This window comes from Anabrus simplex, chromosome 1 (genome assembly GCF_040414725.1).
Source record: "Anabrus simplex isolate iqAnaSimp1 chromosome 1, ASM4041472v1, whole genome shotgun sequence".
Taxonomy (NCBI): domain Eukaryota; kingdom Metazoa; phylum Arthropoda; class Insecta; order Orthoptera; family Tettigoniidae; genus Anabrus; species Anabrus simplex.
Genome location: NC_090265.1, coordinates 1,381,383,171 through 1,381,404,451, shown reverse-complemented (window position 1 = coordinate 1,381,404,451; position 21,281 = coordinate 1,381,383,171). Strand labels below are relative to the sequence as shown.

The 21,281-nt window shown below is 38.4% G+C and overlaps 1 protein-coding gene across 2 annotated transcripts in view; it reads right to left on the bottom strand.

Annotated features, from left to right (window-relative positions):
• LOC137497033 (platelet-activating factor acetylhydrolase-like) overlaps positions 1-21,281 on the bottom strand; it is a 135,802-nt gene that overhangs the window by 103,817 nt on the left and 10,704 nt on the right. For both annotated transcript variants that reach the window (XM_068225520.1, XM_068225519.1), the window contains exons 2-3: positions 7,967-8,064; positions 1,066-1,180 (exon numbers count right to left, since the gene is read on the bottom strand). In XM_068225520.1, the coding sequence (XP_068081621.1) occupies positions 1,066-1,180; positions 7,967-8,064 (213 nt within the window). The remainder of the gene's footprint in view (positions 1-1,065; positions 1,181-7,966; positions 8,065-21,281) is intronic.

Sequence of the window (21,281 nt, the reverse complement as noted above, 5' to 3'; positions counted from 1 at the left end):
GGAAATTTACTGTAATGATTTACTATCCAGATACATGTAGAAACATTAGCAATGTTGTAGACATGTCCATGTGTGTTTATAAATGGTAACCGAACATTCGCGTTTGATCTACTCCAATCGAGAGGCTGGTAGATCGATATTGTCCTAGTATGTTCGGATGTGTTGCAAGAACATTTCCAGAAGTCAATATTTCTAGACTGTTTGTTGAACAGTATGTATATCAAGCTCACCGGCTGAGGAGAGAGTCAGTCAGTGTTGGATTCCGTGGTGAAGTAAGTCAGTCAGTCAGTGAGACAGTGACAGAGACAGACAGTGCAGTAAGAGAATGTAGATGTGAGTGAGTTAATATCTGTATTTGCTAGAATCGTGAGAGGGTAGTCAGTCTTGCCTTGTGATGGCAAAGTTAATAATCAGAGTGTGGACTGTTGATATCTGTACTTTTCAGAATCGACTGTATGATGGTGAAGAGAATAACCAGTGTGAGAACTTGTTGATATCTGTATTTGACATAACTGAAAGTAAATTGCTTCAGTGTGTTTTCCTTAATAGTGTAGTGTATAATTGTTCATAACTCTGTATTGTTAAGGAATAGACGTAGCAGCAATAAAGTAGTTTTTGACAAGGTAGTGAACGTATCTTGTGTGATATTTATTTACACCAAAATAAAATCGCATTGAGAACGATAATGAGTGACCATATTTTTACAGTGAAAATATGCAGTACAAATTTTCAAAGAAAATTAAATTGTTAACTTTTTATAAAATGTGATTGTATTTTGTAAGCTTCCAATGAATTAAAAAAATGGAGAAAAATTACTTTTCCACATATAAATACTTGCACAAGAGGATTAATGTCAATAACAATTAATATTCAACCAATTGGACTTGAAGTAGGCTACTTGCTCACAGCACAGAGCACTATCCCAAAAATTGCAAACATAAACAGTTTACATGGCTGGAGATGTGGTCACTCATTTCATATCAAAGTAAGAAAGTGCACACACCTCACTAGGAATTTTGATTCTAACCATTACGCCAAAGCATTTTTAAAAAATAAATGACTCACCTGAAAAGAGATAAATGATAAACTTTATTAGTATTGTCCATAGATTCAAAACGTAGGCAAATCCTTCCAAGTAACGCCTATGAGGTAGCCATGGAATCCAGCGGTTGGAATGATTCTGAAAATAATAGGAGTAAATTAATTCATACATTCACTGCTAGTCTGTACAAATGCTGCCAACTAATCACATTAATTATGTATGTGGTCTTTGGTGACTAAGAATTTTCACAAACTCAGGTTGGCAACACTTCCACACATCTCAAATTCTTTGGTTTTGTTTCTGACTTCCATTAATATCAGTCTGGTCAGTTAGCTACCACAGCATGCTCATTACATGTAATCTGTAACCATCAACAGTATGAAATGTACTTTTTTTAAAATGCTAAACAACGTCTAAACGAAAAAGTATTTTCGATTGTGACTTGCAGGAAAAATATCTAGGAGTGAGATTTCTAGATTCTAACGGGTGGGTAGGAGATAGGGATCTGCGCTCAGATGGCCTTCACTTAAATTGCAGTGGTACATATAACTTAGGAAATTTGTTTAGAAATATTAAAAGGAGGTATATTCAGAAAAATGGGGTGGCCTAGGGAGCGGTGAGGGTTCAGGGAACTGGAGGTCAAGTAGGGTTGACATAAAAATGTTAGTGCTGAACTGTAGAAGTATTGTAAAGAAAGGAATAGAATTAATTTAATAGATATATACTTACCAAATATTGTAATAGGAGTTGAATCATGGCTGAGAAATGTTATAATGGATGCAGAAATATTCTCACGTAATTGGAGTGTATGTCGTAGAGATAGGATAGGAATGGTAGGAGGGGGAGAATTCATTCAGGTGAAAAAAGAACTTGTAAACTACAAGAAAGTTAAAGATGACAAACATGAAATTCTAGGTGTAAGGCTCATCTCTAAAGATAATAGGCAAATTGACGTCTTTGGAGTGTACAGACCAGGAAATGGTAATGCTGACGCTGATTCAGAATTATTTGATAAGATAATCAGTTATGTGGGAAACGATATGGAAAGGAATGTGATAGCAGCGGGTGATCTCAATTTACCAAATGTCAATTGGGAACGGAGGAAGCATGACCAACAAATGGCAAATAGGTCAATATGGGAAGGGCAGCTGATTCAGAAAGTGATTGAACCAACTACAGGGAAGAATAGTCTGGATGTGGTGCTGGTAAAACCAAATGAACTCTATAGAGAAATTGAAGCAATAGATGGTATTAGTGATCACAAAGCTGTTTTTGTCATAGTTAAAAATAAATGTGAAAGAATGGAAGGTATTAAAATTAGAACTATTAGGCACTATCATACGGCTAAAATAGGCATGAGGAAGTTTTTTAAAAGTAACTATGATAAGTGGAAAATGGTAAATAAATTTGTAAACAGACTCCGGGATGGGTTTAAAACAATTGTTGTGGAATGTGAAAATAGGTTTGTACCTTTAAAAGTGGTAAGGAATGGTAGAGATCCACTATATTATAACAGAGAAGTAAAGAGACTAAGAAGGAAGTGCAGGTTGAAAAGAAATAGAGTTAGAAATGGCTGTGGAAGTAAGGAGAAATTGAAGGAACTTACTAGGAAATTGAATCTAGCAAAGAAGTCAGCTAAGGATAACATGATGGCAAGCATAACTGGCGGTCATACAAATTTTAGTGAAAAACTAGCTGATGTACCTGTGCTTCGCTACGGGATTCTCAGAAAGACTGACTTTTTGTGGTTTTTCTAACTGAAGTCAACATAGGTCATTACAAAAACATCAGTAAGAAAATGTAGCGATTAAAAGTAATGTTCTCATATAAAATACTCTATCAAATGATAAACTGCACATTTTCTCACTTTTAATGAATAGCACTACGGTGCCGATCTTACAGTTCAACGTTTCAAAGCTGGAATGACCAGGATGCAGACAGCCATGAACACTCCTCTGCCATTCTTCCGTTAAATATTCATACTGCTCATTCTAATCAGTGCCTCAGAGTAGGAAATGAATAGCTTAAATGCTTTGATGAACCAGTGTGTTACGTACCAGTAGTATCAGAAAATTTATGAACCAGAGGACTAGCATTCTAAAGAAGAAATTTATCTAACTCCCCAGCTACTTCCCACCAACATTCAGGCAGGCTGTTACACTGGGTACGACCGGGCGAGTTGGCCGCGTGGTTAGTAGCAGGCAGCTGTGAGCTTGCATCCGGCAGATAGTGGATTCAAACCCCACTGTTGGCAGCCCTGAAGGTGGTATTCCATGGTTTCCCATTTTCACACCAAGCAAATGCTGGGGATGTACCTTAATTAAGGCCAAGGCCGCTTCCTTCACACTCCTAGCCTTTCCTATCCCATTGTTGCCATAAGACCTATCTGTTTTGGTGCGGCGTAGAGCAAATTTAAAAAAAAACTTGGTATGCAGCAGTAATCCTATACAACGGAGTTGAGTGCCAGCAGAAGACACAAGGCACATCACAACAAACAATGGTCAATGTAATGTTATTGTTAATCAATTTTATGAGCTTTCTATAATGTAGCCCTTCACATTTAGGTTTCTTTCAACTCTGTGATATTAGGGCATCTTATAAAATTATTTATAGTGTAGACTGTAGTTCCTTATTCCCCGACTTTACATAATAGATTTTCATTAAAATCTGTTTACCTATTTTCTTGTGATTCGGCACTGATATGGACTTGGTAACAAAAATCCAAATTCATGAATATCTCTGTGATAATAGCCAATACGGTAACAATGTATAAGACATAAATGATCGGATATGTAATACTGTATAACTTTAATTATGTAGTATTTATTGATACTACCACTAATAACATAAATATTTGACAATGAAATTTTAGGGCCTTCCCCTAAACTACCATGTTTCTCAGCGTGAATACAATTATTTACAGCCTAGATCATAGTGACTTATTCTCCGACTTTGACTACCACTTTTTATTGAGAGATGACGACTTATAACATAAATATTTAAGAATTAAATGTTAGGCCTTCCCCTAAACTACCATTTTAGTCAGCGTGAATAAAATTATTTATGGCCTACACTGTAGTGACATATTCCCTGACTTTGCATACTGATATTTATTAAATTCTCTTCAGCCATTTTCTCATGATGAGTGTACATACATACATACAGACAGACAGAAATTACGGAAAATTAAAAAGTGCATTTCCTTGTTACTGTGGGCATGATTGATACAGAAATACCATCCTCTTTAAATTCTGAACAATATATAGACAAAACTCTTATTTTATATATATAGATGGAAGAGTACGTATAGGTTCCAAGAAGGACATTCCAGGAATCATTAATGAACAAGGGGAGAGTGTATACAAGGATCTTCAAAAGGCAGAAGTATTCAGTCAGCAGTATGTAAAAGATTGTTGGTTACAAGGTTAATGTCCAGATAGAGGAGGTGACTAATACTAAAGAAGTATTAAAATGATAACAATGACATTTACAGTAAGATACAAAAGTTGAAAACTAGAAAAGCAGCTGGAATTGATAAGGTTTCGTGGGATATACTAAAGACAATGGGTTGGGATATAGCACCATATCTGAAGTACTTATTTGATTATTGTTTGGTCAGAGGAGCTATACCAGATGAATGAAGAGTTGCTATAGTAGCCCCTGTGTATAAAGGAAAGGGTAATAGACATAAAGCTGAAAATTACAGGCCAGTAAGTTTGACATGGATTGTATGTAAGCTTTGGGAAGGCATTCTTCCTGATTATATTAGACATGTTTGCAAAATTAATAACTGGTTTGATAGAAGGCAGTTCGGGTTTAGGAACAGTTATTCCACTGAAGCTCAACTTGTAGGATTCCAGCAAAATATAGCAGATATCTTGGATTCAGGAGGTAACAAGGATTGTATTGTGATTGACCTGTCTAAAGCATTTGATAGGGTGGCAGAGAAAACAAGACATCCAGCCAATGACCAGTATGCAAGTCCATTTTCTCCAGAAGAGGTGCAAAAAGGTTTGGACACAATCAGAAATGGTAAAGCTGCAGGACTTGATGGCATATACCCTGAACTTATAAAGAACTGTGGTCCAGCTTGCTTCTTTCTTCAGTGATCTTCTGCAATCGGGCTGCCTGCCTGCTCTATTCAAAACAGCTAAAATTATTGTTATATTGAAGCCAGGCAAGGATCCCAAATCACCTCATCTCTACAAAGTGTTACATATAAGCTTCTAGAAAAACTGATCCTCAATAGAATATCTCCTGCAATTGAACACCTTATTCACTTGAGCAAGCTGGTTTCAGGCAGGGTCAAGACTGCGGTGATCAGGTTCTCGCTTTGACTTCCTTCCTTGAAGCAGGATTTGAGAGGAAAATGAAAAATCTATCTGTGTTCCTTGATCTCACGGCTGCTTATGACACTGTTTGGAAAGAAGGCCTGCTCCTGAAACTCATCAGAACTATACCACGTCTTAAAATTTTCACCATGATAAAAAATATGCTCAGTAACAGATTTTTCCTAATTCATACAGAACATGTCCATAGCAGATTACATAAACTTAATAATGGCTTGCCACAGGGATCAGTCTTGTCTCCCGTTCTCTTCAACTTATACATCCATGATCTCCCAGAAACTGTATCTCGTAAGTTCATCTATACAGATGATATCAACCTCACCATACAAAGAACAGACTTCAGTGAGGCAGAAGACATTCTATTCCAAGACCTTGACAAGATGGACGATTATTTCAAAAAATGGCGCCTGAAACCTAGTCCACTAAAGATAGAGGTAGCTACGTTCCACCTAAATAACAGGCTGGTAAACTATCAACCTACGATCAAGTTCAGAAACCACACACTGCAGTGTAATGCCAATCCAAAATATCTTGGTGTAACTTTAGGCAGGTCCTTAACCTATCGACGCCAAATTGAGAAACTGACTGCTAAGCTTAAAAGCCATAACAATTTGCTGGGTAGACTAGCTGGTATTTCATGGGGTGCAGATGCACGCACACTACCAACAATTACTCTAGCAATAGTATATTTACCCGCTGAATATTGCTCCTCTGTATGGCTCAATAGCTCCCACACTAGTCTGGTTGATCTCCAACTGCACCACACAATGAGAATTATATCTGGTACATTGCGCTCTACATCTATTCAATGGTTACCAATACTGAGCAGCATTCAGCCTCCTCACATCAGATGGCAAAGCACCTTTGTTAGACTGTGGACCAGGATAGCAAAGAACAGTTACGTCCCATTACATCAGGATACAGATGAAAATGTCATAATGAGACTCAAGTCATGGAAACCTGCCTGGAAGATGGCAAAGGAATTAGTTAATTCACATTTCAAGTCTGACAAAATATGGAAACATGAATGGTCTCAATCACACAGTCATGGCACTGTCAACATCACGGATTCAACTACAAAGTTGCCTGGGTTCAACCTTCCTCGCTCCACCTGGACCACACTCAACAGGATACACTGCGGAGTAGGAAGAAGTGCTTGTGCTCCGCATCAGTGGAGCTGGAAAGATTCTCCAGCTTGTGATTGTGGTGCTGAAGTGCAAACCATCCTGCACATTCTGAAGGAATGCCCTCTGGAGCTTTTGCTGGTTCCATTGAGGACATTCACCGAGTGACCTCAGAGGCACTTTCTTGGCTGGAAGAGCTGGACATTCATCTCTAAGAGACTGAAAGACCCCCACATTAACCTTTCTAATGTGGAGTTTGTACATATATATTTTATGTATAAAGAGTCTTTTTTTTTTTTTTTGCCTGTTAAGAACTTGTACATAGTCGACTGTCAACTGTAGCATGATACACTAAATAAATAATGTGAGACTACTGGCAAAAAAGAGTGCAGTTGGACTAGACAAAAGAGTGACTGAATGGATTGCTATATTTCTAGAAAATAGATCTCAGAGAATTAGAGTAGGCAAAGCTTTATCTGACTCTGTAATAATTAAGAGGGGAGCTCCTCAAGGCAGTATTATTGGACCTTTATGTTTTCTTATATATATATAAATGATATGAGTAAAGAAGTGGAATCAGTGATAAGGCTTTTTGCAAATGATGTTATTCTGTATAGAGCGATAAATAAGTTAAAAGATTGTGAGCAACTGCAAAATGACATCAATAATGTTGTGAGATGTACAGCAGGCAATGGTATGATGATAAACGAGGTTAAAAGTCAGGTTGTGAGTTTCACAAATAGGAAAAGTCCTCTCAGTTTCAATTATTGTGTTGATTGGGTGAAAGTTCCTTATGGGGAATGTCTATGGTAAGACTCCAACTAGAGTATGGTTCCAGTGTATGGGACCCTCATCTGGATTACTTCAAGAAATGGAAAAAATCCAAAGAAAAGCAGCTCGATTTGTTCTGGGTGATTTTTGACAAAAGAGTAAAGATCACAATATGAAGATAAAGTTGGAATTCAAGAGGACAAATTGGGGCAAATATTCGTTTATAGGAAGGGGAGTTAGGGATTGGAATAACTTACCAAGGGAGACGTTCAATAAATTTCCAATTTCTTTGCAATCATTTAAGAAAAGGCTAGGAAAACAACAGATAGGGAATCTGCCACCTGGGTGACTGCCCTAAATGCAGATCAGGATTGATTGATTGATTGATTGATTGATTGATTGATTTGTTTATTTCTTTATTTCTTTATTGTGCTCTGGATAACATTTTAAGAAATTATGTTAAAAATTTCAAAAAAATATACAAGCTTAACATTTTTGTGGAAATTTTAACTCAAGGCACAGTTGTTCCTCATGAGGGATAGAGTGTAAACCAAATAAGGAATAAGATTTATATAGATATATCACTCTAAGCAGTTGCAATGGATATTCTTTTATTCCCTAATGCTACCAATACTATTCTCACAATATTGTAACATATTTTAAGTATCAAATAAAATTACCTTGACCTGTGACAGTGAAGTTGGATAATGCAATCTAACAAAACATCCATCAGGTGAATAGTCCGTCATCAGATCAAAGCATCCAGGGACATAAGGTCCTGTAAAATTACAATATTCAATTATATTCATGATGTGGACAGGCAAGCAAGAAACATACAAAGCAACATAACATAGCTGGTATAATAATTAATGTTAATTATCTTGGATCAGCAGTGAGTTGATGAAATAGAGTGTATTGTTGATACTGGGTTGACAGATCAATCGAGGTTTAGTAGAGTAATGTGTTGATAGTGTGTTACTGCTGACACTGCAACTGCAGTGCTTTTGTTGGTACTCTATATTTTGTATGTGATTAGATCAGTGAGCAAGTTGTGAGTGTAGACTGTCAGTTGTTGATGTAGCAAGCTATTGGAGATCAGTTATATGGGAGTGAAATCTGGGTGGGCTCAGGATATATTATTCATAAGTTGGAAGTAACAGACAAGAAGGTAGCAAGAATGATTGCTAGTACAAACAAGCAGGAACAAGGACAGTAGAAAGATACTCCCCATGTTGAGATAAAGGATAATTTAGGAATAAACACCATGGATGAACCTGTGTGTATATACTGGCTTCAGTAGTGTGGTCATGTGAGGTGTATGGAAAAGGATAGATTACCTAGGAGAACGAGGGTCAATGATCTTAATGTTGGGCCCCTTTGAACAACAATTATCATTGACAACAATGAATTCAGCCATGGAGGGTAAGAGAAGCAGAGGGAGACAAAGATGACAATGGTTTAGATCCAGCTTTTAATTATTTAAAAATTAAAGGTATAGAACTAAACACTGCCACAGAGCTAGCTACAAACAGAGGCTGTGGAGGCACACAGTTAATTCACAGAGGCTTGCAGACTAAACTGATAGGCATAACAGTCTATAATGCAGATGCCAGGCAAATGTTTAGGCTGTACCTTAAGTAAGGCCACGACCGCTACCTTCCCAATCCTACCCCTTTCTCATCTTTCCATCGCCAGAAACCTTCCATGCGTTGGTGCAATATCAAACCACTAGCAATAAAAAATATAAGGAATATGTATGTATGTATGTATGTATGTATGTATGCATGCATGCATGTACTGTACTGTCCCTGTTTCTACCATCGAGGTAATTTGCTCCAGACTAGTCAGCCTCTCTCAGGGGTACTCAGTTCGAACTATGATTTAAAAAATGCCCTAAAATACATAAGCCCTGGATTTTGAAGGGGAACATATAACATAATATGGACATGGTGAGGTCAGCCAAAAAAGTAAAAAAGTAAAGCGAAGCATAACGTCATTTTGGAGGAAAATCAGTTTATTAAAATAAACAAGAAAAATATGAAAACAAAAAAATAGCAAAAAGTATCAAATGATTCAAATTTTTACATGACTCAGAATTTTTCTTTCAGCTTGATAAAGTCCATCTTGAGAATCAAAAATATATTACAAACATACATACTTAACTTATCAAATCATATCTTGAGGTTTCATTAATTTTAACACATTGGCTTGCGTGCTCGCACCGCGCACCTGGCTTTACTTTTGTTAACACTTTCAACTGTAGATGAGTATGTTCACCTTTCCTGCACACTTGACATGGCAGTGGGAGTCCCTAAGCTTATGAAGAGATGCAATTTAATGCACAAACGGGAGACGAAAAACTAATCTAACTGTACAATATATAACATGCTGAGTGGTAAAATATCCTACAACTATATACAACCTGAATAATGAGCAATCTCATGAGCACAATAAACATTGTGGATCAGAACCACACAAAATAAAATCACAAAAATGGCAAATATACACAATCAAAGAAATAAAAACATGATGTGATATTTTCCAGGGCTCATCAAGAAAAGCATGCGGCATTTACGCAACTTTCACTCGCTCAAAGACTCGATGGAAAATATAAGGAAATAAGTTTACACTTTAAGCAACACTTCCTATTCAACGTAGGTTCCTGAAATAAATTATATGACACAAAATCAATCAACTAGTGGACTTTATAATGACATGCACAAATACATGGCATAAATTCATTTTAAAAAAATAACAGAGTAGTCTTTAACTTTTAACACATATTTCAACATTGGTTCCTGAAATAAATCACATGACACAAATGTTCCTCAGCGCGGTTATATCATAAAACAAAATCAAAACTAAACATTGCGGTATAAAATATCTTGTCTACTGCAACACGTAGTGACATGGACAAAAACAAATAAAATCATCACGAAGTATAGACTGCTAAAAGAAACTCTCCAGCCGGGCTGAGTGGCTCAGACGGTTAAGGCGCTGGCCTTCTAACCCCAACCTGGCAGGTTCGATCCTGGCTCAGTCCGGTGGTATTTGAAGGTGCTCAAATACGACAGCCCCATGTCAGTAGATTTACTGGCACGTAAAAGAACTCCTGTGGGACTAAATTCTGGCACCTCGGCATCTCCGAAGACCTTAAAAAGTAGTTAGTGTGACGTAAAGCAAATAACATTATTATTATTAGTATATTATTATTAAAAGAAACTCTCCTTGGTAGACACACTTCTCACCCTCGCCAACACACGGCAGAATGACTCAAAAGCAGAGATTCAATCTCCCAAAATAAAGCAGCAAACATCAAAAACACAGGGTTCAACCCTTTACACACGCTGCTCAACAGTCTACCTGAAGGAAGTCACAAAAGCACGAAGATGTAGGCCTTTCAAATGAGGAACACGTCCTCTTACTCAAAATCATACTAAGCCATATGACATGTCCTAAAGTTGTCAAAACAGATACAAATATAAATGATGTCATTTAACATTCGCTTGCATGAAAAGAAACAAGACTGCGTTGGTCACAAATCAAAGCACTCGTGCTCGTAAAGCTAACCTTGAATAATAAAGTGGCCAACTCTGTAATAAATATCAAAATCTGAAACCAGGAAATTGCCACATAGACAATCGATCATGTCTGAACATCAGCAAGCTACTGAAATATCTCAATCTTACAACTCGAGAAACTCACATTAATAATAGTAATAAAATTTTACAGAAAAATCTATTCTAACTAGACGGAACTTGGAATACGAAACTAGGTCCGAGGAACTCGCGAATCAATTACTAATTTACACTCATCTTGATATTCATATAGTCACGAAGATGAGGCTATCAAAATAAGTGGATCCAAACTCCACCGTCTTACACACTCTCATTCACACATCATGCAATAAATCTCAGAAAATGTGACGGCATGTTCCCGTATGGTTTGAGTTCGCCTTAATACTTTACTCTAGTCCTTCCTGACTTTTATTAAAATTCTTATTTACATTTACATGTAAGCCCCGAGACATACACTGTGTCTCAAACATTGAAGCAAAACAAATCAAAAATAAATGAGGCTAAAATAAGAAACTGACTCGCAAAAGAAATGATGCTAACCACTCAGCTAAAAATCTGCATAAAATGAAAGGAAAGAAAACTGTGACCGTATGCAAGTGGTCCACATTTACGTTACAATTATATTTATATTAAGAAGCTTCCTAACATTTACTTTAAATAGGACGTAGTCCTTCTAAACAAGAGCTAAATTTACTGAAATTAAATATAAAAACTAACCTATCCCCTTTTTGCAACATTAAAACACGTTCACACTCATATAATTACATTGAAAATTCTGTACTCATCTATTTTTTTTACTTATTGCCACCAGCCCTAGGAACAGCCGGCCCCCATCGTGTTTTAGTCAGCCATATTGATGATGATGCCTTCAGAAAAGACTTGGATCAGTCCTTTGGTCTCTATCCTGGCGTAGAAAAGTGATGTTGTATTTTCTGTTGCTGCTTCTGCTTCTGGACGTCGTCTAAATCATGCCCTCGTTCCCAATGTAGAAACTAGGTCAAGATTAACCTGCTGATTACTAGAGTACTACAGCTGGGGTAATTTCCACTGACCGTGAAACCAGTTCTCATTCAGCCTAGTGGAACAACTCTTATCTTACCGTAACTAGGTAAAATATTTCCCACGTATATGCAAGACTGGAAATTGTAAAGTTTATTTCCTCAGGAAACTACTTACACAGGTAGGCTACTATGCATTCGAAATGATTAGATGAAACTGTTCTCTCCCTCTGGAAATCGAAAGTTAAATGCCATTCTCCCAGTATTTGAAAACTAGAATAGGTTAAATGCATACTGAGAGTCTTCCAACAAATTACAAGTCCCCACACGATCACTCGCGTAAATGAAAACTTTTTCTCACGATGTTACCTGCATGCATCTCGCCGAATAAAAAGGTGGCTAGCCCATGCCCTCATTGTTTTTATCAATTTGTCCTCTGACTCCATTGTATCCTCGATGGGGGCCATCACTTGCATAGACCAATGCCTAGCCAAATTGACTGTGGCTCTATCATTTCACTGGCCGAACACATCATGTACCCAACGCTTACTTCAAACATATATTTTCAGCTCCTCTAGCCTCTCGCCGGGCCTCCAAAATGTTGTCCGTTGGTCTGGCTGTTGGAGTTCTATTGTTTCCTTGTTCTGCTTTGTATACGTCATGTCAAAATTCCTCCTTCTAAACTTAGTTGGCGAGCAAATAAATCTGAGCTCCAAGCTCCCCGCAGAAATTGTGACATGTGCTGCTGAATATAAATGTTACCTTACCTACCAGTTACTAGTACTTAATAAAAATTAAATATTCTCTGTACATTCAAAAAAATGACTGATTAATTAAATGAGCACTTCAATAAGGGCTCAGTACGTATGTATGTGACTAAATTTAAAACTCTTGCCTTCAGTACCCTCTTCTTAAGCAATTTATAAATTACCAGTAACAATAAACATCTTTTAGCACACACAGTCTGTAAACAAAATATTTAAATGGAAAAGGAATTGAGTATGTATTATTAAAAGCATACAGTCAATCCTATAAATATTTGCCCACTGATAAAATCCACGAAGCAGTGATGATAACGCAACCATGAGCAGAATGTGAAACCAAATGTGTCCGTGTAATGGAACTACATGTGGTTGCTTATGCCGAAGAGGAATCACGGAGCATTGACGTATAGTATGCTGTAAAAGAAAGGACATTGTGCACATGGGTGAAATGATATGCCTCAAATATTTTTGGTCACACGGAAAGGCCGGGATTGCCATTGTGTTCATTGACAGCGAAAAGGCACATAGCGTTGCAAAACGTTCAGTTCAGAGTGCAGTGCCGCAAGACATGTTGTGCCGAAATCATTTGCTGCAGTGTTGCAGACTGGTATCAAATGGGGTGCAAAAAACAACACAATACCACGTTTGAAGAATGCCAGCTTGTGATATTCCATCATGCTCGAGGTAAATCGCATAGAAAGGTATTGAAGATGCATAACATAAGCAGAACAACAATTGGAGATATAATAAGATGATTCAAAAATGAAGACAGAATTGATTCAGTTCCCCAGACAGGCAGACCAAACAGGCTGACAGAACGAGAGGAGCGGTTTGTGCTTCGGGATGGGAAACAAAATCCGAAAATTAGTGTTCCGAAACTGACAGCAGCTGTTTTAGAGGAGTGAGGAAAGAAAGCGGGTACTGAAACTGTGCAAAGAGCAATGCGAAGGAATGAGTTCTTTTGGAGAAGAGCTAGTAGGAAACCATACATTAGTGCGGTAAATAAAAAATAAAAACAGCGGCTAGAGTTAGCAAAAATCTATGTAAACAAACCCAGTGCTTGGTGGGAGGATGTATTATTTGTTGATGAGCCAAAGTTCAACATCTTCGGGTCCGACAAAAAGCAATTGGTGTGGCGGAAACGTCACAAGGAACTGAGAACAAGCAATTTACAAGCAACAGTAAAAAATCGTGGGGGAAGTGCAATGGTATAGGGATCTGTTGCATCAAACGGGGTTGGTGCTCTGAGTTTCATTGAACATACTTTGACAAAAAAGGGCTCAAAAAACAATTTGCGACAGTTTGCAGAACAACTTGGTATACAGTTCTACCAAGATAACGACCCCAAGTACAAGTCGTAACTTGTCAGGGAGTAGCTGCTGTACAACTGCCCGAAGGTTCTGAAACTCCACCACAATCACCCGATCTGAACCCCATCGAGAATGTGTGGAGTCGAAAGAAGGCAGCTCTGCAACTGCAGTGGCCATGTTCCCTCACAGACTTGGAGAGGAGACTGCTACAAGAATGGGTGGCATTAAGCCCTCATTATATCAAGGAAGTTATCGCCAGTATGCCAAATTGACTGGAATAGTCCTAAAACCTCAAGATGGACCGACAAAGTACTAGATGTTGTGAATTATGCAAGTTTATGTTGCTTTTTCTATAGTGGCCGAATATTTTCGAGGCGGCACTGGAATTATTGTTTTTATTTAATGTACGACACAGGGCGTACTAATGACTGTCAGAAGAGTTTGACTTATATGACAATGTCTGTATAAGGTGTTATTATGTTTTCCTATCTGTTTTGTTGTATTATACATTATCATTTTAGTGCAAGAATAACTACTCAATAAATGTGTGTGAGAAATCAGAGTGACCGAATATTTATGGGAGTATCTGTACTGTATTGGATAGGTAATGGACAGTGTGGAAAGAAAGGGACAACAGTGTATTACTCAGGTAGCTAATATCTCAGAGCTTCGTCTACTGTATCTCCAACTTTGCACCATACTCAGAACATTCTATGCTACTCCAACTAAAAGTACACCCTAAACACATCCATTTAATCTAGATATGTGCACCAACTGATTATAAACTTCCCAAAGAGTTAGAGGGTGATATAACATGCACCGATGTAATTAAATAATGACGATAAACACCACTACTATCACTGAATACACTTATATTTATGTATACATATTTTCACTCAACATAAATATAATAAGCTAACACTCAAAATCTATACACAATAATTTACAAGTGATCTGAAAAGCAGTATATATATTTCGTATGGAACAAATGACCTACATTATTTAACACAAATATGCACATAATAAATTAAAAATGAACTTCAGCCAGGAAAGCGCTGGAGTTGATGCTTTCATGAACTCTTCCCAAACACCTGTGAATCTACGTTGTGGACACTCCCGAATGATGTGGTTCATCGTCTGTTCTTGAGCTCTGCAGTCGCAAGCAGGTGAATCTAGCCATCCCCATTTGTGCAGTGTTGCTTAGCACCTACCATGACCAGTTCGTACGCGGTTTAGTTGGCACCACGTAGCTCTTGGTAGATCAGTTCCTGGAACTTGTTGGGAAGGACTATCTAATTGGATTTGACGAGATGATGAGAAATCTCTCCACCCTTCCTTCCAGACTTTGTTGATGCTGATGGTTTTTCTTTCTTTTTTTTTTGGCTATTTGCTTTACGTCGCACCGACACAGATAAGTCTTATGGCGATGATGGGATAGGAAAGGCCTAGGAACTGGAAGGAAGCGGCCGTAGCCTTAATTAAGGTACAGCCCCACTATTTGCCTGGTAATAATAATAATAATAATAATAATAATAATAATAATAATCGTATGGCCTCAGCTACCGTGTGCAGACATTTCAATTTGACGCCAGCTGGCTGTCTGCTCATCAATTTCGATGTTCTGTTTTACTCTAGGCCCGCTAGATGGCAGACCGAGTAAACCGAAACTCTCTTGGGCGTCTATGGCTGAGATTTAATGAATTTTGTCAGGTAAACACCAAATGTGTCACCAGAGATCTTTTACATGATGACATCGTATGACATGGAGTGTCGAATGGACTTTTTTCCACCCTTCAAAAATCCGACTACCTCTGCCGGGTTTGAACTATCTTGGGATCCGGAGGCTGACACTCTACCACTGATCCACAGAGGCAGCTTAAGTAAACTCGTGTCCTCATCCCGAGGTGGTTCAGCTCTTTTCAGGCACACCCCCATTGGAGGTGAGCTGCATGTACCATTTCAACCACATACCAGCCCTCCTACCACTCTTAAATTTCTGGCAGTACCGGGAATCGAACCCGGGCCCCCAAGGACGGCAGCTAATAACACTAACCGTTATGTTACAGAGGCGGACATTTGCCTGGTGTGAAAATAGGAAAACACGGAAAACCATCTTCAGGGCTGTCGACAGTGGGGCTCGAACCCACTATCTCCCGATTATTGGATACTGGCCACACTTAAGCGACTGCAGCTATCGAGCTCAGTCTTTGTTGATGTTGAAAGGCCCTGGCTGCTTAATAATGTTATCATCCCAAATAGGCTTCCTGGATTTCAGATGCATGGTTGGTGGATTACTCAGCACTGAGTGAATTGGAAGGTGTTTAAAGTCAGGACAGATGTAAGTTTTCCAAGTTTGGGCAGTAGCTTGTTGTCTTCTCAGTTGTGGAGGAGGTATACTTGCCAGTATGTGCAACCATGGCACAGGGGTTGATTGTAATGCGCCTGTTACGATCCTTAAGGTCTCATTGAGTTGAGTATCCACTCTGTGGACATAGGCACTTCTATACTATATCGGTGCACAGTATTTGGCAACAGAGTAGACCAGTGCAAGGCTCGCCATATAAAAAGTACTTGCATCAGCACCCCATGTTGTGCCGGCTAATTTGGGAATGATGTTATTCCTGGTCCTAAGTTTTCCTGCAGTATTCTCGAGGTGTTTTCTGTAAGTCAGAGAGCAGTCCAGAGTAACTCCCAGGTATTTGGGGTTAGGATTGTTTCTCACCCTTTTTCCGCAGAATGTAATGCTCAGCTCTTGTTTGGAGATTCTATTGTTAAGGTGAAAAGCTGTGGCCTCCGTTTTTGATGGGTTTGTGCAAAGCCTCCATTGTTTGAAATAGTTTTCTAGTTTTGTAGATCCTGTGTCAGGATTTCTTCTCCTTCTTCAAGATGGTTAGTTTGAATTGCTATTTAAAGTTTAAAATTTCATTGTTCCGTATTGAAGAATATCACAATTAAAATTGAAATAATTGATAAGGAGATTCCACCTATTCAATACCAAAGAATAAGAAATGTAGAGAATTACATTCTCATTTAATAATAATTAGAAATGGTACCGGTTTCGACCCTAGTCCAGGTCATCATCAGCCGATTAAGAAATGGAAAACAATGCATAGGATCAGTAGAAGAAGCAATATGAAAAGGAAATGAACGGGGGTAGACACTGTAAAACTTAGAGGAAGTAAAATATAAGTCATTCAAACGAAAAACAGTGCGCAATTCTCTTAGCGGCAGCAAGGCATGTGCAGAGCTAGGCAAAGTCCCACAATGATTACGAATAGCGGAGAACTGTTCAAAGCCAGTTATTTAAACACTGTCAGGCATAAAGTCACGTCATAATCGAACACATACGAAGGTCCATATTCGTGTAGGAGTTGAAGACGAGCAGATTCATTGAAGCAACTTGCCAGCTCCCGGTAATCAGCGCGACACATTCAATATCAGGCACTGTGGTTTCAATTTTATAGGAGCACAATTACTCAATTATATTGAATTGTATATTTATCTATATACTTACTTTTCCGCAACCAAGGAAAATAACTGGATCGTCAAGCTATTCTCCATTTTACTTTGATGTTTGAAACCACAGTGCCTGATATTGAATGTGTCGTGCTGATTACCGGGAGCTGGCAAGTTGATTCAATGAATCTGCTCATCTTCAACCCCTACACGAATATGGACCTTTGTATGTGTTCGATTGTGATGTGACTTTATGCCTGACAGTGTTTAAATAACTGGCTTTGAACAGTTCTCCGCTATTCGTAATCATTGTGGGACTTTGCCTAGCGCTGCGTGTGCCTTGCTGCCACTAAGAGAATTGCGCACTAATTTTCTTTTGAATGACTTATATTTTACTTCTTCTAAGTTTTACAGTGTCTACCCCCGTTCATTTCCTTTTCATATTGCTTCTTCTACTGATCCTATGCATTGTTTTCCATTTCTTAATCGGCTGATGATGACCTGGACTAGGGTCGAAACCGGTACCATTTCTAATTATTATTAAATGAGAATGTAATTCTCTACATTTCTTATTCTTTGGTATTGAATAGGTGGAATCTCCTTATCAATTATTTCAATTTTAATTGAAATGCTATGGCAGAGTCATCAGCATAGCAGAACTTAGGGGACATTGTTTCTGGTACATCACTTGTAAATAGGTTGAAGAACAATGGGGCTATGACAGATCCTTGAGGGAGGCCATTCTTGATGCTGTATGACTTGCTCATCTTGTCACCTGAACACACTCTGAAAAAACAATTCCTTAACATGGTAGATAACAGGGCAGTGAGTCTTCTACACGGTAGTGCTTGTTTTATCTTCAACATTAATCCATCAATCCACACTGTATCATATGCAGCAGTTAAGTCGATGAAAGCCACGGATGTTTTCAATCCTCTTTGGAAACCTGATTCTATAAAGGATGTCAAAGCTAAGACTTGCTCACAACAGCTTCGTTTTTCTCTGAATCCAGCCTGTTCTGGTGGTATTCTGCTGTCTAATGTGCAGTATATTCTGTTGTAAATTAGGCGTTCCAGAATTTTATAGCAAACGCTGAGGAGTGAAATTGGACGGTAGTTTGCTGGGTCGTCCGCTGGTTTCCCAGGTTTAAAGATTGTGATGATTTTTGCAATTTTGAACTCTGGTGGTGTTTTTTTTTCTTTGGCAAGGATATCTGAGAAGGAATACCTGAGCCACTTCCTGCCATTACTTCCTAGGTGAGTTATAAATTCTGGGAATATACCATCCAGACCAGCTGCTTTTCCAGATTTCAAAGATTGAATTGCTTGATTGAGTTCAGCAATCGTAAAAGGAGAGGAATAAAATGGGTTATCATCCAGCTTATCATTGATTGCTTTAAGACTCTCTTGTATAATTTTGTATTGGCAGGCATCTATCGGAACATCTTCTACCTCTTTTTAATGTGTTGTGTGATGGAAGATGGATTGAGTTCAGTTCTGGAAACCGGCAGTGGTGTTACTGCTCCAAGTTTTCTAAGAAGTGACCAACCTTTGTGACTGGGGTGAGTAAAATCAAGACCTTGTGTTGTGCTATGCCAGTGCTCCCTTCTTTGGGTGTTCAAGGATTGTAGAATCTGCATGCCCAAGGCAGGATCTCCGTTTTCTTCGCATGCTTTAGCAAGCTCTTCAGTCTCTTCATTCCAGCAAGGAATATAGTCCCTTCTATACCCACAAGGTATGTTTCGTTTTGCTGCTCCAATAATTGTTCCAACAAAGCATTTATAATTCTCTAGTTTTGGTGGAATCCAGCGAAGATGAGAATCAACCTCATGAGAATACTTAATCCATTGCACTTTCTTGAAGTTCCATCTGAGTTTCTGTTTTGTTGTAATTAATGGAACTTGTAAACCAATGGTTAAAATAATTGGACGATGCTGGCTGTGTGGAAAACCTGATAGTAAATATCTTGTGTGAGGTAAAGGAATATGCTTAGCATCCATTGTTATTAGGCAGAGATCAGGATTGGTGTCTTTATGCCATCTAGCAGAATGGAAAGATTGTTTTGTCTTTTGCGTCGTAGGACAGATGAAGTTGGTTCTGGTCCATCCAATCTGATAGCTTTTCACCGTTTTCATCATTTTTGTCATACCCCCATGAAGTGTGATGGCTGTTGAAATCACCAAGGTAAACACCCGGATGACTTATGTTTGGAAGAGGGGGATCTGGCCAGCGTTCCTGTGGTGGTTTGTACACTGCAGATATTGTTGTTCTCATTATGTTGACAGAGATGATTTCAGTATTACTTTGTCGGTAGCAAGAAGTAACACTGTAGTTGGATATGTCCTGGCAAATGTACATGATAGAACCATAAATCTCTGAACCAAGCATGCCTACAATTTTATAACCGGGTATTCTTGCTCTAGAATCTACCTGATCTTCTTTTAGATGGGATTCTTGTAGGGCGATGAGATCAATTTTATGTTCTTTAGATAATTTACTCAGGTATTCGCATTTATCTTTGGATATGCCTTCAATGTTCAGTTGTAGGATATGGGCACAAGGTCCAATGCATTTTGAGTCCTGTGTGAATTGGCTCTTAAAGGAGCCGTTGGGATAAGTTTGTAGATCATAAAAACCGGGAGAGATATGAGATCTAGTTCAGTTACTGTTTGTGTAGACTTTCTGCCGTCCTGCTCTTGCAGTCTGTTGCCCAAGGTACACCATTTGGAGGTTGTCTACACGTCGTACCAAAAATTGCCCTTCTTAAGATGGCCGACAAAATGGACAGGCTCTATGACCTAGGCAACTGTGTGAAAAGAGGGTAAAGTGCACATCTTCTTTGTGGTTTCCATGGTGGTGATGGCAGATGAGACAAAATGGTGCCAGTTAGGGCAAAATGTTTAAAATAGATATACCGAGTTTCCCTCTAAGTAGTGATATCTGTGGAACGACTGTAGCAGTGAACAAGATGGCAGATATTTAGGACACAAAACTGATAATAAATATGACCCTAAAACATTATTAAATGAACGTGGACTCACTAGATAACACTAACATAAACTCAGCACCCAAAAAAATCACAAATACCTACTGGAAACCACAAACGAAGCACAGTTCTTCTTTACAGATGGATATAAGATGCACTAACACTACATATCTTATTCACTGGTGCTAAAAAGTAGCAGTGAAAAGCAGTATCAATATGGTACAACTGATCTCCGATAGCTTGCTGCATCAACAACTGACTGACTGGCTCACTGAACTAATCACATACAAAATACACCAATGTCGTGGTGTCACCAGTAACATACTGGCTATCAACGTATTACTCTACTAAACCTTGATTGATCTGCCGATGCGGTATCAACAAGACAACTCCATAACAACACACTCTACTTCAACAACTCACTGGCGATCCGCCATTATCGCGGTATCAAGACAGCTGAGGTACAATAACATCACCAACTGACTTATGTCTTAGTACAACTCAACTCGACTCCTTTCAACACTCTTCATATAGGCTATATATATATATACACACAAGTAATATATATACTGGCTATATATTCTAGACAATTCTGCTTTCTTAGCACATATTACTACAAGATACCAGGAAGATTCTATAATAACATCAGAACCTGTTCTAGAATTGACTTGAGACAAGTTTGTCACTAAGGCACATAACCTAAAAATATCTACAACATCTGGAATATGATACAATATGTCATTGGTACATGAAGATTCCAGAGCTCATTTACATTAATACTCACACATAACTGGAAGGGTTTTCTGAACAACTTGGGAAACACAAATTATTATTTACATAGGTAAACATGAAAGACCTCAACGGCATCTACGGCGGAGAAGGTGGACTTCAGTACAGTGGAAAT